Source organism: Ascaphus truei, chromosome 15, assembly GCF_040206685.1.
Source record: "Ascaphus truei isolate aAscTru1 chromosome 15, aAscTru1.hap1, whole genome shotgun sequence".
Lineage (NCBI taxonomy): Eukaryota > Metazoa > Chordata > Amphibia > Anura > Ascaphidae > Ascaphus > Ascaphus truei.
In genome coordinates this window covers 40,902,204-40,928,717 of record NC_134497.1, presented here as the reverse complement: position 1 = coordinate 40,928,717, position 26,514 = coordinate 40,902,204, and the positions used below count along the sequence as shown (strand labels likewise).

At 49.4% G+C, this 26,514-nt stretch overlaps 1 protein-coding gene across 1 annotated transcript in view; it reads left to right on the top strand.

The window, feature by feature from the left end:
- Positions 1-16,911, top strand: part of LOC142466851 (uncharacterized) — a 34,818-nt gene extending 17,907 nt beyond the window's left edge. Inside the window, exons 2-3 of the mRNA XM_075572370.1 lie at positions 10,069-10,259; positions 12,788-16,911. Coding sequence (XP_075428485.1) covers positions 12,895-15,231 — 2,337 coding nt within the window. The 5' untranslated portion in view covers positions 10,069-10,259; positions 12,788-12,894 and the 3' untranslated portion in view covers positions 15,232-16,911. The remainder of the gene's footprint in view (positions 1-10,068; positions 10,260-12,787) is intronic.
- The last annotated feature ends 9,603 nt before the right edge of the window (positions 16,912-26,514 follow it).

Below are 26,514 nucleotides of genomic sequence, written 5' to 3'. Positions count from 1 at the left end.
GCTCTGTGTGAGGGAGCAGGGGGGGGCTCTGTGTGAGGGAGCAGGGGGGGGCTTTCTGTGAGGGAGCAGGGGGGGGCTCTGTGTGAGGGAGCAGAGGGGGGCTCTGTGTGACGGAGCAGGGGGGGGCTCTGTGTGAGGGAGCAGGGGGGGGCTCTGTGTGAGGGAGCGGGGAGCTCTGTGTGAGGGAGCGGGGGAGCTCTGTGTGAGGGAGCGGGGGGGCTCTGGGTGAGGGAGGGGGGTGGAGCTCTGTGTGAGGGAGCGGGGGGGCCTCTGTGAGGGACCAGGGGGGGCTCTGTGTGAGGGAGCGGGTGGGAGCTCTGTGTGAGGGAGCGGGGGGGGGGCTCTGTGTGAGGGAGCGGGGGCGGGCTCTGTGAGGGAGTGGGGGGGCTCTGTGTGAGGGAGCAGGGGGAGTTCTGTGTGAGGGAGCAGGGGGGGGCTCTGTGTGAGGGAGCAGGGGGGGCTCTGTGTGAGGGAGCAGGGGGGGCTCTGTGTGAGGGAGCAGGGGGGGCTCTGTGTGAGGGAGCGGGGGGGGCTCTGAGGGAGCAGGGGGGGGCTCTGTGTGAGGGAGCAGGGGGGGGCTCCGTGTGAGGGAGCAGGGGGGTGAGCTCTGTGTGAAAGAGCAGGGGTGGGCTCTGTGTGAGGGAGCGGGGGGGCTCTGTGTGAGGGAGCGAGGGGGGGCTCCGTGTGAGGGAGCAGGGGGGGCTCTGTGTGAGGGAGCAGGGGGGGCTCTGTGTGAGGGAGCGGGGGGGGGCTCTGTGTGAGGGAGCGGGGGGGCTCTGTGTGAGGGAGCGGGGGGGCTCTGTGAGGGAGCAGGGGGCTCCGTGTGAGGGAGCAGGGGGGGCTCTGTGTGAGGGAGCGGGGGGGGGCTCTGTGAGGGAGCGGGGGGCTCTGAGGGAGCGGGGGGGGGCTCTGTATGAGGAGCAGGGGGGGTCTCCGTGTGAGGGAGCAGGGGGTCTCTGTGTGAGGGAGCAGGGGGGGTCTCCGTGTGAGGGAGCAGGGGGGGAGCTCTGTGTGAAAGAGCAGGGGTGGGCTATGTGTGAGGGAGCGGGGGAGGAGCTCTGTGTGAGGGAGCAGGGGGGGGCTATGGGTGAGGGAGCATGGGGGGGTTCTGTGAGGGAGCAGGGGGGGCTCTGTGTGAGGGAGCGGGGGGGGGGGCTCTGTGTGAGGGAGCTGGGGCAGGCTCTGTGTGAGGGAGCGGGGGGGGGCTCTGTGAGGGAGCGGGGGTGTGGTTCTGTGTGAGGGAGCGGGGGGTGGTTCTGTGTGAGGAAGGGGGGGGTGTTCTGTGTGAGGGAGCAGGGGGGGGCTCTGTGAGGGAGCAGGGGGAGGGGGCTCTTTGAGGGAGCGGGGGGAGGGGGCTCTTTGAGGGAGCGGGGGGGCTCTGTGTGAGGGAGCGGGGGGGGGCTCTGTGTGAGAGAGCGGGGGGGCTCTGTGTGTGGGAGCGGGGGGGCTCTGTGTGAGGGAGCGGGGGGGGCTCTGTGTGAGGGAGCAGGGGGGGCTTTCTGTGAGGGAGCAGGGGGGGCTCTGTGTGAGGGAGCAGAGGAGGGCTCTGTGTGAGGGAGCAGGGGGGGCTTTCTGTGAGGGAGATGGGGGGGGCTCTGTGTGAGGGAGCAGAGGGGGGGCTCTGTGTGAGGGAGCAGGGGGGGCTCTGTGTGAGGGAGCGGGGGGGGGCTCTGTGTGAGGGAGCTGGGGGGCTCTGTGTGAGGGAGCTGGGGGGCTCTGTGTGAGGGAGCTGGGGGGCTCTGTGTGAGGGAGCCGGGGGGCTCTGGGTGAGGGAGCGGGGGGGAGCTCTGTGTGAGGGAGCGGGTGGGGCTCTGTGTGAGGGAGCGGGGGGGCGCTCTGTGTGAGGGAGCGGGTGGGGCTCTGTGTGAGGGAGCGGGGGGGCGCTCTGTGTGAGGGAGCGGGTGGGGCTCTGTGTGAGGGAGCATGGGGGGGGCTCTGTGTGAGGGAGCGGGTGGGGCTCTGTGTGAGGGAGCGGGGGGGCGCTCTGTGTGAGGGAGCGGGTGGGGCTCTGTGTGAGGGAGCATGGGGGGGGCTCTGTGTGAGGGAGCAGGGGGGGCTCTGTGTGAGGGAGCGGGGGGGGGCTCTGTGAGGGAGCGGGGGGCTCTGAGGGAGCGGGGGGGGCTCTGTATGAGGAGCAGGGGGGGTCTCCGTGTGAGGGAGCAGGGGGTCTCTGTGTGAGGGAGCAGGGGGGGTCTCCGTGTGAGGGAGCAGGGGGGGAGCTCTGTGTGAAAGAGCAGGGGTGGGCTATGTGTGAGGGAGCGGGGGGGGAGCTCTGTGTGAGGGAGCAGGGGGGGGCTATGGGTGAGGGAGCATGGGGGGGTTCTGTGAGGGAGCAGGGGGGGCTCTGTGTGAGGGAGCGGGGGGGGAGCTCTGAGGGAGCGGGGGGGGCTCTGTGTGAGGGAGCTGGGGCAGGCTCTGTGTGAGGGAGCGGGGGGGGGCTCTGTGAGGGAGCGGGGGTGTGGTTCTGTGTGAGGGAGCGGGGGGTGGTTCTGTGTGAGGAAGGGGGGGGTGTTCTGTGTGAGGGAGCAGGGGGGGGCTCTGTGAGGGAGCAGGGGGAGGGGGCTCTGTGTGAGGGAGCGGGGGGGGGCTCTGTGTGAGGGAGCGGGGGGGCTCTGTGTGTGGGAGCGGGGGGGCTCTGTGTGAGGGAGCGGGAGGGGCTCTGTGTGGGAGCGGGGTGGCTCTGTGTGAGGGAGCGGGGGGGCTCTGTGTGAGGGAGCGGGGGGGGCTCTGTGTGAGGGAGCGGGGGGGGTCTCTGTGTGAGGCAGCGGGTGGGCTCTGTGTGAGGGAGCAGGGGGGGGCTCTGTGTGAGGGAGCGGGGGGGGCTCTGTGTGAGGGAGCAGGGGGGGCTTTCTGTGAGGGAGCAGGGGGGGCTCTGTGTGAGGGAGCAGAGGGGGGCTCTGTGTGAGGGAGCAGGGGGGGGCTCTGTGTGAGGGAGCAGGGGGGGGCTCTGTGTGAGGGAGCAGGGGGGGGCTCTGTGTGAGGGAGCAGGGGGGGCTCTGTGTGAGGGAGCAGAGGGGGGGCTCTGTGTGAGGGAGCAGGGGGGGCTCTGTGTGAGGGAGCTGGGGGGCTCTGTGTGAGGGAGCTGGGGGGCTCTGTGTGAGGGAGCCGGGGAGCTCTGGGTGAGGGAGCGGGGGGGAGCTCTGTGTGAGGGAGCGGGTGGGGCTCTGTGTGAGGGAGCATGGGGGGGGCTCTGTGTGAGGGAGCAGGGGGGGCTCTGTGTGAGGGAGCATGGGGGGGGCTCTGTGTGAGGGGGTGGCTCTGGGTGAGGGAGCGGGGGGGCTCTGTGTGAGGGAGCGGGGGGGCCACTGTGAGGGAGCAGGGGGGGCTCTGTGTGAGGGAGCGGGGGGGGGCTCTGTGAGGGAGCGGGGGGGTGTGGTTCTGTGTGAGGGAGCGGGGGGTGGTTCTGTGTGAGGAAGGGGGGGGTGTTCTGTGTGAGGGAGCAGGGGGGGCTCTGTGTGAGGGAGCAAGGGGAGGGGGCTCTGTGAGGGAGCGGGGGGGGCTCTGTGTGAGGGAGCGGGGGGCTCTGTGTGAGGGAGCGGGGGGGCTCTTTGTGAGGGAACGGGGGGGCTCTGTGTGAGGGAGCGGGGGACTCTGTGTGTGGGAGCGGCGGGCCTCTGTGTGAGGGAGCGGGGGGGGCTCTGTGTGGGAGCGGGGTGGCTCTGTGTGAGGGAGCGGGGGGGCTCTGTGAGGGAGCGGGGGGGGCTCTGTGTGAGGGAGCGGGGGGGGTCTCTGTGAGGGAGCGGGTGGGCTCTGTGTGAGGGAGCAGGGGGGGGCTCTGTGTGAGGGAACGGGGGGGGGGCTCTGTGTGAGGGAGCAGGGGGGGGCTTTCTGTGAGGGAGCAGGGGGGGCTCTGTGTGAGGGAGCAGAGGGGGGGCTCTGTGTGAGGGAGCAGGGGGGGGGCTCTGTGTGAGGGAGCAGGGGGGGGCTTTCTGTGAGGGAGCAGGGGGGCTCTGTGTGAGGGAGCAGAGGGGGGGCTCTGTGTGAGGGAGCAGGGGGGCTCTGTGTGAGGGAGCGGGGGGGCTCTGTGTGAGGGAGCAGGGGGGGGCTCTGTGTGAGGGAGCAGGGGGGGGGCTCTGGGTGAGGGAGCGGGGGGGCTCTGGGTGAGGGAGCGGGGGGGCCTCTGTGAGGGAGCAGGGGGGGCTCTGTGTGAGGGAGCGGGGGGGCCTCTGTGAGGGAGCAGGGGGCTCCGTGTGAGGGAGCAGGGGGGGCTCTGTGTGAGGGAGCAGGGGGGGGGCTCTTTGTGAGGGAGCGGGGGGGCTCTGTATGAGGTAGCAGGGGGCTCTGTAATCAAGAAAGTTATAAGGAAACTTTGGCACTTGGTCTTAAAAGATCTTATTCTACAATCCCATCTTCCACAGATCCCCCAAATATTATTTACAAAGACTGACACATTAAAAATGATTTCTGAGGTTTACAGACGTGAACTTTTAATTCATACCATGACAGAAATATCAATGATCATTTATGGAGAGAAATTTCTGATGTATTGTCCATTATTAGCATTGTTTCTTTTTTTTTTTTTTGTAGTACATCACATTTTATATAAAAGAAATGTTTTTAATGTACAATGCATCACAATTTATACATTTTTTTTAACAAGTTAATGGGGTTATAGGGCTGCAAGAAACAGTACAGGATTTATACAAATTTAATGGGGTTTTCGGTGATGTAAAAACCAGCACATGATTTATAAAAAGTTTATGGGGTTTTCGGGATTTAAGAAACAGCATGGGGATTATAGAAAGTTAATGGGTTATTTAGGCTATCAGAAACAGCACATGATTTATAGACAGTTAAAGGGGGTATCGGGCTGCAAGAAACAGCACAGGATTTATAGAAAGTTAATGGGTTATCGGGGATGTAAGGAACTGCACAGGATTTTTCTTAACAGGGCATGTTTTCATGCATTACAGTGTATATATGTTTGCAGAATACTTCTGTAAATTGCATGGCATTCTGCATTTTCTTATTTGCTAAAGGCGTGTTCTTATGTATGACACTTCCTTGACACACCCCACCCCCATGTCATGATGCGCCCACCCCCACGTCATGACGCGCCCAACCCCTCGCTCGCTTTCTAAAACCTACAGTCCACACGTCACAGGAGAGGAAAGCTCGCGCGAGGCAAGTAGCGCTTACACTCGCTTTCACTATGGACAAAGCTTTCACTATGGACAAAGCCTGAGGCCTCGGTCCCGCTGCGCTCGGTGGCGCGGGCGGCCACACGCGAGTTCCCCACCAGCAGGGGAATCCTGCGGAGCCGGTCCCGGTCCCCCCTGGCTGCACAGCTTACTACACGCTGTGGCGCGTCAGCCGCTATGGGATACAAGAGAATGGTGTTCCCTAGCGTTGACGCGTCACGTGTTGTGGCTGTGAGCCAATGGGAAGGGGAGGCTTCGGGAGGAGGAGAGGCTTCGGGGAGCGGGGAGGAGTGTGGAGTGACAGCAGCGTGAGTGCCTGTCTGTGTGTGTGTCTGAGTGCGTGCGTGCCTGTCTGTGTGTATGTATGTGTGTGCGTGAGTGCTTGCATCTGTCTGTGTGTGTGTGTGTTGCTTTACTTACCCGAGCCATGGAGGGAGGGGGGGGGAGAGTAGCGGGTCCCTCCGCTCAAGCCACGCCCCTCCTCCCGCTCAAACCTCCCGCTCCCTACAGACCGCATATCGCGGTCTGTGTATGTCAGCGCCCCGCCTGTCTGAAGTGCGGGCGCGCTGACTCTGGGAGCAGGGCCTTAGCCTAAGACTTCATGTGAGCTCTCACCTTTTTATTCTCCTGCTTTAATATTATGATGCCCTCCTTCTCTAAATCAGAGACATCAAGGCCATGCCTGCCTTCCTCAGAAGTGTGCTCGGCATGATACCTTTTCATACTGACTCCTTTTAGGCCTCGTCCATGGTTGTTGCTTGCTGGCGGAGGCGCGCTTCCGCTCAGCACTGAGCCCCTACAGCCGCAATGAGAGCGGCTTTAGGGGCTCGCCTACGCTTCCGCAAGCGTGCGGAAGCGTAGGTCTTAGGGAAATGTAACATTTCCCCGCTTGCCAGAGCGCAGGGCCGGTCACGTGAGCGGTTCGCCGAATGAGGGTGAACCAGCTCCGTGACGTCACTGGCCCGCCCCCGGCACGCCCCCTGACGGCGCGCTGTCTAAGGCCAGGGGAAGCACCTGCTTTCCCTGAGCCTCAGCACGCCAGCGGGGAGCATAGCCCAAGCCTTATGCTTTAAACAGCATTTCTGTATTTGATCATATATGTTCATGACCCTGAACTTGAGCTTAATGTTACACTTTTCTTACAGGGGCTGGTTCCACTTTTTTAGTTTTCTTATTCAAGCCCAAACCGACATTGTTACCTCATTAGACTGTGGCTCAAGGCTTTTTCTATAGTCCAGTTTCCAAATCAGTCCAGGGCCTGTTATACGCTCAGGTTGCTAATGGAACACGTTCCTGCTACATCACCTTGTTACATCAACCCCACTTTCTGTTTAGTTCCACCGGAAGAAAACTCACCTTTGTGGCACTTGTGTCATCGTGCCGGGGACTTTTTAATTACAACCGTGTCTTTTTGTAACGCTGGTGCTTCCCGCAAACCTGACATGACCCCGGTACTAAGGTGGGAAGGAGAGACACCACACACCCACAGCAGCGGGGGCGTGCCCGGAGTGTGGTATTGAGCGTAGCCGGGACTGGGCTGCAGAGAAGGGTTAGTTGGGTACTTGCCGGATCCTGGGTTAGAGATGGTAGAGTAGTCATGTCCGTAAGCCAATGGTCTGGGAGAGGAGAGAGCCGCGTAGTCAGTATCTGTTAGCCGAGTCCAGGGAGTATAGAGGTAAGCGTGGTGGAGAGGTAGCCACGGTCGAGATCCAGAGGAGGTACGCAAACAGACCGGGTCAGGAACGTGGAGACTGAAAAGATAAGAGCGAGAACCAAGCACAAGACCAGACAGCACTGAGCTACAAGGGATTATGGTGAGCACTGACTGAGTGCAGGAACAGGATATAAATAGGAACAGGAAACCAATAGCAGAGTGGGCGGAGCAGAGGCTCGGCCCCAGCGGAGACAGGGATAGGTTCACAGGAGTCAAGGGGCAATCGGTGCTTGACACGCAGCTGGGGATCGTTTGGTGACATCGCGCGCGTGCGCCGCGCGCTAGAGTGGCGGGATGCGTCAGAGGAGGCGGAGTCTAGCTCCGTGGCAGCAGTAGAATTGGAGCGGGTACGCGCGCGCTCTTTAACTGGAGCGGGGGTGCATGCACGGGCGGCGGTACTTTCGGGAGGTAAGGAGGGAACACGCCGCAAGGGACGTGTTCCCTGATTCCTTACACTTTTTAAGTAATAAGAAAGTAGTCACTGGTGATGCCTGTGGCTCCCATCCCTTTCAAACTGTGGGTACATACAAGTGAATGCAGAGAGGGTTACAGAACACGATAATGGCAGAAATAACGTCAATTTGCTGGTGCTCGTGGAGATGGGGGAGATCCTGTACTACCCCAGAGGAATCACGGAGCAGGAGGGAAGCAACCAGGCACACGGTATGGCAAAAAGGGTGATTTATTAGCAAATCCAATTCCAACGTTTTGACTGCATAAGCAGTTTTGTCAAGGTGAGGGCTAAACATCAGGCCTCCCAAGTGAAGTATATATATACTCCATGTACTCACCTGTTACCTCGCTACAGGTATCCCATGGTGCCAATGCTGCATCTCCAGTTGTAATCCAGGAAATAGAACAGAAGACAAAAAACAATCTAAGTGCCGCCAGTTTTTAAACTGGTGTATAAATCCTATGTTCAAACTTGGCTCATATGTGTTGCCTACTTACAAGATATAAGTCAAAATCAAGCGGTTTTGACACACTATGGTCTCTGCTGGAAGGATTTCTCAACCAGGGATGTGGAGTCTCCAACTCTCAGCTCAGCAGCAATGTGTATGCAAAAGAAAAGATAACCATAGTGCAGACCACTATAATAAAAAACTCGACTTTATGGGGTTAAAAATTTACACTTACAATAAAAACAAGTGGTTTAAGCATGTATCACAATCATTGTGATTAAGGAGAGAAAGTTGTTAGCTTCAGGCTCACCCGCCTCCTCCGGTGTGACTCTGTGTGGACCACCACTCTCTGGGGCTCTCCACCTCCGGCGGTGAACGCCGTCTTCTAGGCCTTTTACCCCTCGTGGGCTCCCTCTTGGGTGTGTTGTTCAAGTCCCAATCTTTGGTGTTTGCAGGCGCTGTAAGGGTCTTAGCATAGAGCTCCCTCTCGGGTAGATGGTCCTGCCTGTATCAACACAAGTGTACACAAATAGAGTTAGCGCCGTTTTCTTCACCTTCACTTAGCCATTGCTGCATCTCCCATGACATCACAGCTCTGACACGGAGGTGCGCACATGAGCAGAGAGAGCAAATCACCCAGTAGCACACCGCGCATGCGCATAACGCATTCCGCGCACGCGCTCCGGGCATAGACCCACCATGAGCACGCATGTGCACAGCACGCAGGCTAGTCAGGGAGCTGCCGCGCATGCGTCGAATACACAGGCTTCAAGCGGCCTACAGTGCATGTGTGCCGGCAAGCAAAGGACGCATAGCGCATGCGCCCACAGACGGAGCATGTCCCTCCTCCACTGTCATGGCAACTGGACGCCTAACAATGGCTGATCGTAGCATTCAGGCAGCGGAGTGTATCAAGGCAAAAAGGCTTTACCTCACATCAGGGAAATAAAGATCCAATCCCATTTACAGTGTCCCTGTGGACATCCCCAAAGTGGCAGGAAAAATACCATTAAAAACATAAAGAGGTGACATTATTATACAAACAAGACAATAATCTCTTAATAAACAGTACACTAAAGTGAACAGAAACTGTAAAAGACAGAACCCGAGACTAACAACATAAACAGACTAACATAAAACATAAAAGACTAACAAAGGGAAGTAACACTGAAATGGAACCAGCAAACAGCTTACGTAATTCTGGATCCATATTTAAGACTTCCAGTTAATATGAAAAGATGAAGAGGACGGAGGTGTCAGGGCGCCGATCCACTTCTGAAAAATAAAAATGAATGCTTGTCAAGAAAGAACTTCAGATTAAGCTGCTTGATAAGTCCACCTCTATTACTGGTACGCAGATGGAATATCCAGTAAGCTTCACGTCTTAATAATGCAGTGTCCCAATGCAGGGCAGCGGTGCACGAGATTTTATTTGGGGGTCGCGGACGGTTGCAGAGGTCCCACAATCTTTCCCAAGGCATTTAAATTAAATGTTGGGGGGACCGCGCAAGGCCTCTGCAACCTCTACTTACCGGGATTCAGCCGTCTTCAGGACACGTCACGGTTGTCTTGCTAACGTGACGTCAAATGACGCTGCGGGTCACGTGACACAACCCCGGTGCGGCATGTGACGCCGCGCGAGGTAGGAGGGGGGCGGCGCGCGCACAACGAAGGAGAGCAGGGGGGGGGCACAGCAAACATAGTTCCCGGTGGAACTATTTCTATGCCCATTACTCTCGTGGCTGCTATAGTATGCTTGTGTTGGACACAGTGCTGTGCCCAGATGGTCGGATCGGTACCTTTCTTGATTACATTTTTGTGTTTAATAAATCGGCTTTTTATATCGGCACCTGTTTGTGGGTGACAGAATGTATCTCCAGTGCAAAGGCTATTTCAGAACAACTGCAACACCTATAATTTCCTGGTATCCCATAGCTTAAAAAGTGGTCACCTTGTTATAGCAACCCCACTTTCTGTTTCTGTTTAGTTCCACCAGAAGAAAACTCACCTTTGTGGCACTTGTCATCTTGTCATGGACTTTTTAATTGCAGGTGTTTTTTGTTGTTGTTTTTTTTAAAGTAGTTAGAAAGTAGTCGCTGGTGTGGCCTGTGTCTCCCAGTACTTTCAAACTGTGGGTACATACAAGTGAGCCATCGTATATACATTGCTCTCCATTAACTTCTGTTCACCTCAAAAGCTGTAGAGAAGAAAGAAAAGGCAAGTCACATTATTAACAACTTGTATCTTTTTTCAGCTCTTCCTTTATAAAATAGACATTACTTTGAGACCTCACTAATTGTCCCAATTTTAGGTTTGTAAATTGTGCGAGAAACGAGGAAGAACAGAACCTTGTGACGTTGCAGGACCACAGGAAAATCTACTACAGAACCTGCACAGACCTCCCCCCACACACAGAGCTCCTGGTCTGGTATGGAGATGAATATGGGAAAGAGCTTGGTATCAAGTGTGGTACATTGTGGAAAAGTAATGTGCCAGCACAAGGTAATCAGGAATCTGTGTGTTGTGTGGTTTTTACATCTCTATTATCTTATTACTGATGTTAAACTGCAAATATTGATAGATCTGCATACACCATTACTGGTCAACTAGAACTTAATATCACTAAACCTGACTTGAGTGAAAGGGCCGGATACATCAAGCTGCGGTAACCAAAAATGCCGTATTACCGCCCATAAAAATTATTATTAGCGTGCAATGAATCAGCGTTGCAGCGCCAAAAATAAAGCACTCTTTATCTGACCCGTTAAAAGCATCGGATCTGATCAAACCAGGCATAATACCGCATTTTCAAGTCAAAACTGCCATACATCAAGTTCCAATATTTATTGGAACAGGATGAACGGCAGAAATACCGCAAATATTTTATCACCTACCCCAGGCTGGCTTTGGCCCTGTTTTTCCTATGTATATAATGGGCAATAAACTGCATATAAATAATATATAATCTATATATAGATAGATATCTCTCAACAAAAACATGAAGTCTGCAGCACACTCAATAGAAAAAGGATTATTTAATCTCAATAAATCATCAAGCAATCACCAAAACTCCAGAGCGACGTACGTTTCAGACCACAAGGTCTTTTCTCAAGCTCTGTGTTGTCAATGAAGCAGGGACAGAATATATAGGGTGGAACACACATACAAAAGGCACTAAAGTCATAATCACCCAACCTAAAACAGCTGTGTAACCTGTATGCTACTTGTCTGACCAGCACCACAGAGCATGTGCATTGATCACAAATTAGCATAAGCTTCCCTTAATATACAGATCGTACACTGCCCAAGGAAAGAACTAATAAAATTCCTTCTACTCTAAACTAGAATATTAGATGTACTGTATAAGGGAACCTTTTGCAGAACCTTCTAAATGTGTGTTCCCCACAAAATGCCATAGTCCCTATATATACACAAAAAGACAACATCCCTAACTGACTAGTCAACCAACAGTGAAAACAAAATTTTAAAAAAGTACAATAAATACACATAAATAGTAAATAAGCAGAGGGAATAAAGGGGGTGTGGTGGGGGGAGAATAGACAGGACATGGTAAACAAAAGAAGCCTGTGAAATGAGTGAACAGTCAAAAATTCCAAGGCAATATTAAAAAGTCCAAAACAGAGGAGCTGAACAAAATCACACAGGCAAACACCACATCAGTAGCCTGGGTGTAGTCACAGACAAGAGGTTCAAACTGTACTGTATAGAGCCCTTCAGACACACACGAAGATAGACGGTAAATTCAAATAATAGACCACGTGAAAACACTGAAATAGAGCGGGTTCACATAGCACGTGCAAGGACTAAGAGGAGCATACTTGTAATGGTTGACACACATGGGGTAGCAACGTAATAAAACACCACTCTCCCAGATAGCCTCACACCACAACCAACCAACACAGGCATCCTTTAATTATACAAAGTCCAATCCTCAGAAACCCATCAAGTCATAATGACGATTAAGACCATGGGGATGTACTGTAATGTCCCCAACACGGGTATCCAGAAGGCCACACGTTTTTTAAGGATAACAACCCTATTGCCCCCACGTCTTGGTTTCAAGACAAGGTCTATTATTTGCACCCATAGCTGGCTGATACTGTACCCTCCTGACAAAAAATGGGCTGACTACCGGCTGGTATTGTACATGGCACCGGATTGTTGATTGGTGCTGGCTCACCCTCTCCTTGAGTTTACGGTGGTCTCGTCAACATAAGCCATGCCGCAGGGGCACTTAATCAAGTACACCACAATTTTTTTTTGTGTGTATCTATATTTATATCTATATCATAGTGTTTTATCAAATGCAATGTTTACACACACACACATAAAGATAATATATATCATAGTGTTTAATAAAATGCAATGTTTGTATGGGGGAGAATCGGTAACAGACTCCTTGTTCCCTTAAAAAAAAAAACCTTTAAACAATTGTATAAAACAATTAACACAGTTCTGGAAGTCACTGGATGATATTGGTATAGCTTAATTAAGTCTGAATAACATCTACAATGTCAAGTACAATAATTGGGCATTTGGTTCCTGATTTAACACTGGAGATTTAGCAGAAAGTTGGTCATCCTATAACTATTAGAGACCTGGTACATGGTGCGGTAACGGGAACACCCGGGGACTGATATGTGAGCGTCTAATGAGACACGTATTATATTCATTGTACAAACATTTTTTAATTATACTTTCACAACTGAAACTATCGACTTACTATCTATCAGAGGATTTGAAAATATTTCTGCCACTTTAATTGGCGTTTTGCAGCTAGTGAGATTTCCTTTTAAATTGTTATATAAGGATCCACATTAAATGTATGATCCACTACATCTGCTCTCCCGGCCCTAATGCTGCACATGTTGTGCTAAACCCTTCATTTTTACAATGTACATCTACAGTTTTATTTTTGTCCTGAACTTTTTGTGATATGCCAACTTACCTCTCCTGCATGGCCTTTTGTAAGACAGTTTGTGTAACAGTAACTTTTTTGTCTCGTCTAGTACAAAGCCAAGCACCAATAATCCACCCATGCCAACACTGCAAGCTTGCTTTTAGCAGTCAGGATTACCTCCTCAAACATCTGAAGTTCAAACACCCAGCTGAGAATATGGAAAAGATGAGGACAGAACAATCTTGCAACATTCCAATAAATATGACAGAAAATGCATCTTTCAACCAGTCAAGGCAATTAATAAACAATGTAACTGCTTCTCATTCCAAAATATATGTATTAGCAGCGGCCACAGGAAAAGATCTTGGAGAAAGTGGGACGAGTCTGACTTGGTTATCAGACCAGAACCTACAGAAGAGGACACAGACCGAGAGACTGCATGAATGTGGGAAAGGATTTAGTGACTTATCCAGCCTGGACACACACACGAGGACACACACAGGGGAGAGACCGCATGTATGTGGGGAATGTGGGAAGGGATTTAGTGTGTCATCCAGCCTGAACAGACACATGAGGACACACACAGGGGAGAGACCATATGTATGTGGGGAATGTGGGAAGGGATTTAGTGTGTTATCCAACCTGAACACACACAAGAGGACACACACAGGGGAGAGACCGCATGTATGTGGAGAATGTGGGAAGGGATTTAGTGTCTTATCCAGCCTGAGCAAACACAAGAGGATACACACAGGGGAGAGACCGTATGTATGTGGGGAATGTGGGAAGGGATTTAGTGACTTATCCACCCTGAACACACACAAGAGGATACACACAGGGGAGAGACCGTATGTATGTGGGGAATGTGGGAAGGGATTTAGACGGTTAACCCACCTGAACAGACACAAGATGACACACACAGGGGAGAGACCGCATGTATGTGGGGAATGTGGGAAGGGATTTAGACGGTTAACCCACCTGAACAAACACAAGATGACACACACAGGGGAGAGACCGCATGTATGTGGGGAATGTGGGAAGGGATTTAGTGTGTTATCCAGCCTGAACATACACAAGAAGACACACACAAGGGAGAGACAGCATGTATGTGGGGAATGTGGGAAGGGATTTAGATGGTTAACCGACCTGAACAAACACAAGATGACACACACAGGGGAGAGACCGTATGTATGTGGGGAATGTGGGAAGGGATTTAGTGACTTATCCAGCATGATCAAACACAAGAGGATACACACAGGGGAGAAACCGTATGTATGTGGGGAATGTGGGAAGGGATTTAGTGTGTCATCCAGCCTGAACACACACAAGAGGACACATACAGGGGAGAGACCGCATGTATGTGGGGAATGTGGAAAGGGATTTAGTGACTTATCCAGCATGATCAAACACAAGAGGATACACACAGGGGAGAAACCGTATGTATGTGGGGAATGTGGAAAGGGATTTAGTGTGTCATCCAGCCTGAACAAACACAAGAGGACACACACAGGGGAGAGACCGTATGTATGTGGGAAATGTGGGAAGGGATTTAGTGTGTTATCCAGCCTGAACACACACAAGAGGACACACACAGGGGAGAGACCACATGTTTGTGGGGAATGTGGGAAGCGATTTAGTCAGTCATCATGCCTGAACAAACACAAGAGGATACACACAGGGGAGAGACCGTATGAATGTGGGAAATGTGGGAAGGGATTTAGTCAGATATTCAGCCTGAGGAAACATAAGAGGACACACACAGGGGAGAGACCGTATGTATGTGGGGTATGTGGAAAGGGATTTAGTGACTTATCGCACCTGAACACGCACAAGAGGATACACACAGGGGAGAGACCGTATGTATGTGGGGAATGTGGGAAGGGATTTAGTGGGTCATCCAACCTGAACAAACACAAGAGGATACACACAGGGGAGAGACCGCATGTATGTGGGGAATGTGGAATGGGATTTAGTCAGTCATCCAGCCTGAACACACACAAGAGGATACACACAGGGGAGAGACCGTATGTATGTGGGGAATGTGGGAAGGGATTTAGTCAGTCATCCAGCCTGAACATACACAAAAGGATACACACAGGGGAGAGACCATATGTATGTGGGGAATGTGGGAAGGGATTTAGACAGTTAACCCAACTGAACAAACACAAGATGACACACACCGGGGAGAGACCGCATGTATGTGGGGAATGTGGGAAGGGATTTAGTGTGTTATCCAGCCTGAACACACACAAGAGGACACACACAGGGGAGAGACCGCATGTTTGTGGGGAATGTGGGAAGGGATTTAGTGTGTCATTCAGCCTGAACATACACAAGAGGACACACACAGGGGATAGACCGCATGTATGTGGGGAATGTGGGAAGGGATTTAGTGTGTCATCCAACCTGAGCATACACAAGAGGATACACACAGGGGAGAGACTGTATGTATGTGGGGAATGTGGGAAGGGATTTAGTGTGTCATCCAGCCTGAACAAACACAAGAGGATACACACAGGGGAGAGACCTATCTCTAAAGCCAGGCATGTTTAAGGCTAACCAGCTACTATGACGTTCACATACTTACTTTACGATTTCTTCCGTTAAATGTTATTTTTTTTAAAATTCTCTTTCTGTGTGATGCTATTGAGATGCGTTGTCCTCTTACCGTGGCCTTATGTGCTATTGATTCTACAGAACTATTGTTAATAGGATAATAATTTTTAAGCGAGTCTTCAATTTGTGTACTAATCTCTGGGTACATAGTTAGATAGTAGATGTGTTTATAAAAAGACATGCGTCCATCAAGTTCAACCTATGCTAAATTTACACAACAGATACTTTATCCTATATCTATACTTATTGATCCAGACAAAGGCATCCAATTATATCTCATAAGGGGAAAAATAAATTCCTTCCTGACTCCTTAGAATTGGAAAATCGGATTACTCCCTGGATCAACATCCTTCCCATGTTTACTTATTTGGTATATCCCTGTATACCTTTCCTTTCTAAAAAGATGTCTAACCTTTTTTTGAACAAATCTATTGTATCTGCCATCACAGTCTCCATGGGTAATGAATACGACATTTTAATTGCCCTTACTGTAAAGAACCCTTTTCTTTGTTGCTGGTGAAATCTCCTTTCCTCCAACCTTAAGGGATGACCCCGGGTCCTTTGTATTGCCCTTGGGATGAATAGTTCTTTTCGAAGCTCCTTGTACTGTCCCTGAATATATTTGTATATAGTTATCATATCCCCTCTTAGACACCTCTTTTCTAATGTAGATACATCTAATTTAGCTAGCCTCTCCTCAAGTTAGATTGTCCATCCCCTTTGTTAATTTGGTGACTCTTCTCTGCACTCTCTCTAGTACCATAATGTATTTTCTAAGGAGTGGTGCCCAAAATTGTACTCCATATTCAAGGTGTGGTCTTACTAATGCTTTGTAAAGGGACATCATTATGTTTGCTTCCTTTCCATCCTTGCCCGTTTAATGCAAGATAAGATCTTGTTTGCCTTTGCAGCACCTGCATGACTTTGGGCACTATTGTTAAGCCTGCTGTCTACAAGCACTCCTAAATCCTTCTCCATCAAGGATTCCCCCAATTTATCCCGATTTAATTTATGAGTTGCCTGTTTATTCTTGCTTCCCAAATGCATAACCTTACATGTATCTGTATTAAACCTCATCTGCCATTTACCTGCCCAAGTTTCCAGTCTCTCCAAGTCCTTCTGATCAGGTGGGGTTTGTGAGCAAACGCCAGTCGTCGGATAGCATATGGAAAATTATTAATGTGATTGATCAGATACATAAATCTAAAGCAAAAGCAGTGTTGTTGAGCCTAGATGTGGAGAAGGCGTTTGAAAGGATAAGATGGGATTTTCTAGATAAAACGTTGGAGGCATTTGGATTTTCAGGGTTTTTTTTTTACAGGGGGTCCATGCCTTCTATCAGATGGCAACAGCCACTCTGAAGATTCCAAGGGGGAAGAGGAATCTGATAACAATTTCAGAATGGGACAGGACAGGGGTGCCCCAAATGAAACAATTTGAAACAATTTGTTGCAAATATTAAATAGTATATTGACATTTCTCTCCAATGGTTCCAGGCCTGATATGGTGTCTCTTTAATATCTTTAATATCTGTAAGGTATCACGTTGTTTATATGAAAATTTTATATTGATATTATGTATGTCATTTTATTATTTTTTGTTTAATTGTTTTATATTAAATTGCTCTGTTTAATCTATCCATTTTGTCCCTGGGTAATGCACTATTGCAGTGTTTTTTGCATGTCTTGTCTTCCTTTCTTGAGGTAATTGCCTAAAGAGAAGAACTTTATCCACGACCATATCCTCATCCTTGCCTCAGCGCCACAGGAGGTTTTTTCCATCCATACACTTACACCCCTGTTCGGTAATCCAGGGTTTTGCCAGGTTTCCAGGGTCAGGGCTTTGAAATCTGGAGACATAGAGGGATTCTAGAGACATGAGACTTATTAGAAAAAGATAAGCTGATGTCGTTTGAGGAATTGATGAGAAAATACGGTCTACCTCTAACGGAGGTGTTTACATATATGCAGGTCCGACATTTTGTGTGTCAGGGTTTCTATGAGGATTAATTCCCTAGATCAGCGGTGCGCAAACTGGGGGACGCGCCCCCTTAGGGCGGTGCAAGATTATTTAGGGGGGGCGTGGGCTGTGTGCGGGAAAACCTGGGGGCGGGCAGAGCTGTGCACGGGTGGCCAGAAGCTCCGTGCAGAGGCTGCTTCCAGTTCTCTGCTTCTCTGCAGAGAGGGTGGGCCTTGCTGCGGGACCTTCCCTGCACACAGACACACCCTCCTCCTCCTGTCTGTTAGCCGCCCATTTTCAGCAGCACATGGGGGGACCTGAGCAGGCTTAGTTACTCCCCCCACTCACCAGGTGTGTGTGTGGTTGAGTGTGTGTGTGTGGGGGGGGGGGTTGAGTGTGTGTGTGTGGGTGGGGGTTGAGTGTGTGTGGGGGGTTGTGTGTGTGTATGGGGTTGTGTGTGAGTGTGGGGTTGAGTACTTGGTTGAGTGTGTGTGGGGTTGAGTGTGTGTGTGTGGGGGGGTGTTGTGTGTGGGGTTGAGTGTGTGTGTGGTGATTGAGTATGTGTGCTGTGTGGGGTTGAGTGTGTGTGTGTGTGGTGATTGAGTATGTGTGCTGTGTGTGTGTTGTCTGTGATTGTGTGTGGGTGTTGTGATTGAATGCAGCGGTGCACAAACTGGGGGGCGGGGGAGTGCCCCGGGTGTGCAGGCGAAAAAGATGTGCGTGGGCGGCCAAGAAGATGTGCGCGAGCGGGCAGCCGAAGATGTGCGCGGGCGGCCAAACAGGATAGTGCAGGTGGCAGCCACGTGATTCGGAGGAGGTGCACGCACGAGCGCTGTGATGTCAAACGCCCCTCCTTCCGGTGTCTACCCTGCAATAGCGCTGTGTTCCTGCTCTCCTCTGTTGGCAACCTGCTTCGCTGCGAACCTCTGCAAGTGAAAGGGTCGCTGCCACTATATCAATCACACTATGAATGTACAGAAATAATAAAGTGTAAACACTTCGCCGCTCGTGCTTGCAAAACTATGCAGGACACCCTGTGCTCATGCTTGGAGAGTTGGTGATGTCACCAGTCTCAGCGACAGCGTGGACGCAGCCGAATTTTGCAAGAGTGAGCTGTTGAAGTATATAAGTATTTTGCAAAGGATGAGAAGTGAATCTCTGTATGGTGCTTCTAAATCCAGGATTGTACAATGATGGCAATATAGCCTAGGAGTCCGGGGTATAGTAGGTCAATGAAAATATATATATATATGTGACAGGGTATATAGCTCACCATATAAAGCCCAACATGGACAGAAAAAGTGTAACCACCCTCAAAATGAAATCACATGGAAGCCCATATATAAAGGGACTCCCAGTGCAATCACTATATAGAGGGATGGTATCCTGAACCATAGGCTGGAGCCCTGCAAATACCCTATGGTCACAGTCACAATATACAGAAATAAGAGTAAATAACTCACATTGTAGACCCCTTCTGCTCCATGAAAGCGTGCATCCGTCCCGTTTTGTAGATAAAGTATGCGTAGAAAGATGGTGGAGCACTGCAAAAAATAGGGCTGGAGGCAGATCAGTGAAAAATAAAAATGCTTTAATGGAAATGCATGGTAGCAAAAGCTACATTAAAAGGGTTCTCTAACGCGTTTCGCGCTTTAGTAGCGCTTTATCAAAGAGTGACCCATGTCCCCACTGATCCGCCTTATATACCAGTCACCGCGGAAGTGATTTCGCGCCAAAAATCAGTCAAAAAATCTGACTGAAGCTGAGTCTCCATAAGAACTACGGTGGCCTCATAGGGTAGAAACACCTCCGTGCCGAGTAGGCAAAGGCGGAAGTACAGGAATCTGAGTACAAAGCCAAGTTGATAAACCTTGGTAACAACATACAACATATGATATAACAAAAAATAACAAAAGAACTGTAACATACTGAATAAAGAGATAAATAAGAAGCATATTAAAAAAGAAAAAATACATATAAGGAAATATAGAATCAAAACATAATATAACTAAATTGAACTCTTAATAGATAAATGGGAACATGAAGAAATATACCCATCAATAAACCCATCATTCTTTAGAATATTTTTATGTCTTATATCACTATACATGATAATAATGGTATAAATAAATATTAAACTAAGTCAAAAAAAGAAAAATAGACTAATCTCAAACTAAAAGTAAGAATAATAGCAATAACAATAAAGTTAAAGAGATACATATGTATAATTATAATATTTACACAGAAAATTTGAAAAGTATATTTATATAAAAAAATAATTCTGAACTAATAATAAACCACATAATTAGCTCAACAATATCAAACTAATGGATATCTAAACGAACCTAAAGTCAAAGTATATAAATATATAATATTAATTCTATAAAGATATGTTAATTAAAGTGTATATAATACTAATATTTAGTGTACATAATAATAAACATAAATATAAAGGAAAAAACATTATTTGTGAAAAAAAGACTAATATTAGAAAATGAAATAATTTTATAAAAAATGTATCAGTTCCCAATCTTGATTAATCCCATTTGGGTGTAGGGAATCCATGCTGAAGATCCAGAACATCTCGCGTCTATTGAGCATGTTCAATCTGTCACCACCCCGGATGGATGGAGGAACATGCTCAATAGCCGAAAAAGAGAAGTTCTGGATACCCCCCTGCGAACAATGGGCAAAATGACGTGACACCGGATGCGTAGTGGTGCGATTTTTTATAGCTCTAACATGCTCCATTATCCTAGTTTTCAAAGGTCTAATGGTGCGTCCGATGTAGTGCTTGCCACACCCACAATTTAGTATGTACACAATGAAGCTAGAATTACAATTAATGAATGTAGATACTTTTATAATTCTTTTAGGTTTAAGAGTATGGATACTTTTCAGTGGAATGGCATATTGACAGACCACACAATGAGCACATTTATAGAAGCCTTTTGGTATATTAGAAATATGTTGTGGATGATTTGAACGAAATAAACTTGGTGACAAAAAACCTGCCAATGATTTTGCTTTTTTGAAAACAAATTTTTGTCCATCTTTAACTACATTTTGTAAATCCTTATCCAATTTTAGGGTATCCCAATGTTTGTAAATGATACCTCTAATGGAGTCTGCCTGCTTACACTGTTGCGTTATAAAAAAAGGGGGCCCTATTCTCCATTTTCTTGGTCATGGTGGTTCTATTCCCCTTATTTTTATAATTCTTTCTACTAATAAAGAGATCAGCACGTTCAAGAGTCTTGACTGCATCAAGAGATTCCAACTTTATTATAACCACTACTTGTGTACTACTGTTCTATTTTTTCTACTCACTGGACCAGTAGACGCTTGATCTGTGCATGCAGAGTAGACATATCCCTCCAGGACATCTACTACACTGCCATGCTGACTGAATGTGTGTAACCTGTTCACTGCTGTAACGGTGTCCTTCCATAGCAGCAGTCCCCTCTCCTCTGGGGATACTAGCAGCAACCAACTTACCTGTTTTGCTTTACTACTGGCTATCGACAACACTGTTTGTCCTATGGTTTTGTGTTGGTATACCACTGCGGATACTTACCTTGAGTATTTATCTTGCTATCCTACATGAGCAGGCAATACATACACTCACCTGTCTCTGTGACGCTACACCTGCGACAGGTTGTAATATCTGTAGCTTTACATTAGCTGACACAGATACCAGTGGTGTTATGAGTCATCTGGCTTTACCCTGCATATATCATCAAGGGTACTAGCTAACACTTTACACATGAGACCTGGTACATTTTACTTTCGCTGCGCTTTTGGCTCACTATGAGTCTAATCCACTCTGGCAACCTAGCGTTCCATTTATTTTAGTTGAGTCAAGACTCCAAATAAAGTAATTTTAATACATTCACTCCTCATACCATTGCAACTATTCCCCTTCCATTCACTGTGTTTTGCGCTTCTGTTTGAGTGCTCTCCTTTGGGGTCTTTCTCTCTCCCAGTATTAGTTCTTGCTCACCCCTGATAGCAGCACCACAGCATATATTGCTTAGCAGTAGCGAGGGAATATTCCTTCCTTTCCCCTCCCCCCCACCCCTGTTTTCCCTTGAGTTCGTTGTGTCTTAAAGAAATATTAACACTTTTATATTTTTGGATTCTCGATTGAGCATAAGGCCGAGTCCACGGTCCCTGCTGGCGTGCTGAGGCGCGCTGAGGCGCAGGGAAAACGGGTGCTTTCCCTGGCCTTGCGGTTGCTTACCGCAAGCGCTCTCAGCAGCCGTCAGGGGGCGGTCCGGGGGCGGTCCGGGGGCGGGCGCGTCACTGGCCGGGGGCGGGCCAGTGACGTCACGGAGCTGGTTCGCCCTCATTGGGCGAACCGCTCACGTGACCGGCCTGTCTCGCCGGCAAGCGGGGGAATTTTAAATTCCCCCAAGACCTGCGCTTCCGCAAGCGCGCGTAAGCGCAGGTGAGCCCCTACTAAAGCCGCTCTAATTGCGGCTGTAGGGGCTCAGTGCTGAGCGGGAGCGCGCCTCAGCGCGCTTCCGCCAGCAAGCACGTAACATGGCCGAGGCCTAACAAGGCGGGCAAAATAAGTTGTCATTTATTTCTTTACAGACAAACACACGACAACCTCAGAACACACGTAATAATCACTTACTGGGATGGGGAAACAAAATGAATTGTCCATTGAATGAAAGATGAAGAAACAAAGTCTCTGGGATACAATCCTTTTGGTTAGGGCGCAACTTGCCTGCCCAATATTTCCATCAAATGTAAAAAGTTAGTTCTGGTTCGTTGGGGTTCGTTCTGGATTCCCAGTGCTAACGAATTTCTGAAGTATGGGTAAATCCTTGGTTACGATGTTTTAATCCCCTTGCGTTCTGGAACCGCTGCTGCTGTACTTGGACGGGATCTTGAACCACGCTTGAAGAAATCATGAATCACAGTGGGAATGGGGCTGCAGGCATCTTTATAGGGTTAAGGGTCCTATACCTAACATACACACCCAATCCCTTCCATGGGAACACTTTTCAGTAGTTCATAGCATGGGCAGAAGTGGCTTCCTGGTTTGCACGGAGCATGTGCTAACTTGACACCTAAGCTGCTTTGCATACTGGGTCCCACTTCTTCCCTGGTGACAGTAAGTCTGGGATTTGGCTACCAAGTGTGACTGCCCCATACCATGTACCAGGATCAGGTACTCTGGGATATCCTGGTCACTCTAACACCATGGCTCTCTGAGGCTTTTCAACTCCAGAATTTCTCATAGACATTGAGGCATTCACTTCGCAGGGGGCCCTTTGAAGTGCGGAGATGACAGATCCTCAGCTCATTTACTCTTAACATATATGCATGTTAATACAATCATTTCTGGCACAGGAAAAGCTTCCTGCCGGTACCTTTTAAAACATAACTAAAATACAGGTTATCTACAGTATGTATACACACACACAAACACACACACACACACACACACACACACACACACACACACACACACACACACACACACTTTCTGTATGTGTGAGGGACACCAAACAATATGTATGGGCTTAGAACATCCTTAGCTAGCTGCACTCCAAATATTAGAGTGCTATCTTGCTCCTTGAGTCTGAAATACAATTGGTCCGATTCACATACATTGCTATTACTACAGTCAGTTAATGGACTGCAAAATGGGGACAAGAAAGATGGTGTAGAGGAAAACACATCAGTGTGATGGACATACATTTAACCCCTTCACTCCCAATGCGATTTAGGGTTAATCAGCCAGGTATAATGCCTTTATTAATGGCCTGATTAACCCTTTCATGGCCACACTACAGTAGAAATAGGCAGGATCGAGTGACGTCATAAGTTGGTGTGCAATGGAAAGGCAGTTCCTCAAAAGAAATCTGGTTAAATTGGCGCAAAGGGCTATAAACAAAAGAAATTGAGTGGAAGAGGATAAAGGTACTAATGCATATAAAGGTACACACATGGGTAGTAAGCGCAGTGGAATATTCAGCTTTTCAGCTTTTCATTACAGGAAACCTCATGTCCAGGCACTTTCCACTGCACTGAAGCACGCGCCCGAGCCGCCATTGTGAGCTCGGCCTTAGGGGAGAGGGGAAGCTGTCAGTGTTCGCTCTGTGAGAGAGATCTGGGCTCCTGCCTTGCACTTGAAAGAGTAAGGAAAGATTACACTCACCCAGGGGCCTCAAGCTCCTGGGACGACTAGTCCTGTCATGCCCAGGGAAGGGACGGTACCCATGGCCTGGGATACTAGAAACAAAGGACCTGTTCATGTTCTGTTCAGTTCTGCTGTTGTGCCAATAAATCTGTGGCACCGATGCTTGTACTCCAGACTCCTTTATCCAACATCATGGAAGTTCCTATAGGGATAAACCTCTGTCTGGGTGTGTGTTTTGATTGTGTGTGTGTGTGTTGTGCCTGTGTTGGTTGTGATTGTGTGTGTGTGTTGTGATGAGTGTGTGTTGTGATTGTGTGTGTTGTTATGATTGAATCCAGCGGTGTACAAACTGAGGGGAGGGCAAGATTATTTAGGGGGGGTGCAAGTGGCGTGCAGCAAAACCTGGTGCGCGGGCCAGCAGACGATGTGCGTGGGAGGGCGAAAAAGCTGAGCGCGGGCGGCCAAGAAGGTGTGCGCGGGAGGGCAGGCGAAGAAGCTGTGTGCGGGAGGACAGGCGAAGAAGCTGTGCATGGGAGGGTAGGCGAAGAAGCTGTGCGCAGGAGGGCAGGCAAAGAAGCTGTGCGCAGGCGGGCAGCTGAAGAAACTGTGCGCTGGCAGGTGGCCCGTGTGGCAGGTGTGCGCTGGTGGCCGAACAGGATAGTGCAGGTGGCGGGTACATGATGGTGTGTGTGCACACACGCAGGGGTTTCGGAGGTACGGGAGAGGAGCGCGCCCCAGCGCTGTGATGTCAAAAGCCCCTCCTTCCGGTGTCTGCCTTGCAATAGCACTGTGGTCCTGCTCTCCTCCAATGGCAACCTGCTTCGCTGCGATCCTCTGCAAGTGAAAGGGTAGGCTGCCACTATCTCAATCATACTATGAATGCAAAGAAATAATAAAAAAATTAAAAAAAGTGAAAACAGCACATTGTAAACGGAAAAAAATAAATACATAATACTGTAGGTAGGAGTTTGGATGACACTGGGGACAGCAAGCCAAAGAGCAGGGAGAATAAAAAGGCAAATGGAAGAAGGAAAAAAGGGAGCGGGAAGGGAAGGGAAAATAAAGGGGGGGGAAGGTGGAAGAGGGAAGGGAGGTAGCAAAGAGGTGGGTGAATGCCCCCCCAAAAGGGGAAAAGGAGAGATGGAGACCGCACAGCCTAATGTGATGCCAAACCACACATAGTGTGAGGGGAGGGATGCTAGGGATAGGGTGACCAGATTTACAAAAGTAAAAACTGGGACTGTAACAGGGGACTTGCCCTGTTCAGAAAACTTGCCTCTAATCCAGCAGTGTGCTGGTTAATTGACTGCTGATTAGAGGTGTTAGAAAAAGCCTGCCTTTGAGACAGGAAGAGAGACTCCTTAGCTCACACCTGAGCTGAACTAGGAGACAGAGCAGAGATTCCTGAGTCGCACAATTGGGGAGACTGACCAGAGGAACTGCTGTCTTGAGCTGCAGAAGGACTGGACTGTATGCTGATAACAAGACAAGGGGACCAGACCTCAAAACCTGGACAGACATTGCTGTAGCACACAAAGGTGCTTACCCAGGAAAGCAGAGAGGACTTCCCCTACAGCTTCAGGAGAACAGATAAGACTTTCTTTTGGAACTGTAATATATCTTTATATATGTTTATTTTTTGGGGCTGGTAAATAGCTTAGCTAACCAACCCAGTCAGAGAGGGCTGAGCTGCATGTGTAGATAGTCTCCAAAGCAGAGGTGTTTGTTGTTTTCAAATGTTTTGCTGAAGCAGTAAATACAGATGGTGACCCACGAGCGGTACTGATTCTGCAAATAAAGGTTGCCACACCACATAGGACTACCAGCTGTGAATGGAATATATGCAGAAAAGTGTGATAATTGATGCAAGACTGTGCTGAAGCAGGGGGATTTTCAGTAAACAAATGCTGAGTGTAAAATTGCCCTACCAGGGAAAAAGGGAATGCTGAACTGTGTAAAAGGTATCCCAAAGCCAATTGCTGAGTGTTAAGTCACCATGCCGGGAGTGAAATAAATATTCCACTGCAAAAAAATAGAACCCTGGGAATTTAAAACGGCCACCCAGCTGAAGTCAAATATAGACTCTGTAAAAATAGGGAAGAAAATTTGTTCCTGGTGTAAAGAACCCCACCACACGGAGCAGTGTCCCTTCAGGCCTTATTCAGACGATGAGAATAAATGCATGCACAGTAATGCTAATGTTGTAAAACTTACCCAAGGGAAGAAAAGGTGTACAGAGATGCCTGTGAGAGCTACGACCTCTACAAGCAAAATATGCCCACCTGTAGGATTACAAACATTTGGGGTTCTCGCAAATACAGTGGCAACAGCTGCAATAGTGCCTCCTGAAGTCAGGAAGAAAAGTACACCTGATAGCCCCAAAATGGAGGATACGATGCAGCGTTCCTATAATGATCCCTACCTCACGGAAGAGTGGCCCTTCCAGTCCGATGAGGAGGAAGACATCTCTTATTGGGAACCCAAACCGAGTCACACCCACAAAACACCCCAAGAATGGTGGGGGTGCCTGAACTCTGTAAGAACCGGAAAGACCGCTCCCTATGATGACAAATATGATTGGCAGGAGAAAGAGCGGGAGCAGTGGATCACCGAATATTTCCGTCAGCTGTTACAGTTGCAAGAAAAGCCAGGTGGATGCAGTGACGCTGCTAAAATTTTAAATGAAGATGGAGACCCCAGTATCCCTGAGGGGACGGTGTCATCCAAAAGAAAAAGGCGAAAAAAGAAAAGCGGTTCTTCACTTACCGTGGAAGGAACAGACACATCTGCAGATCTTGCGGAGGAAAAGGGGGTCCGAAATGCCCTGCAGCCTAGAGAAAATGGAGAAGTCGTCCCGCGGATGATCGAATATCCAGAGGGCCCAAAGCAGAAGTCGTGTACCCCAAAGAAGTGTCTGTCCGGTGCTAATAGTGAGAAACCCTCAACCAACCATCCCAGGGAAGCGGAGCCGGAACCGCTGAGTGACGATCCCTTGACCAGCCCTGGGGATGCCCTGAAGGTTGCCAGGCGGGACTGTGATTGGCTCCGGGAAAATAACGTGAAGCTACAGAAAGATGTGCTCACAATGTACTCTTTGGCCAGGA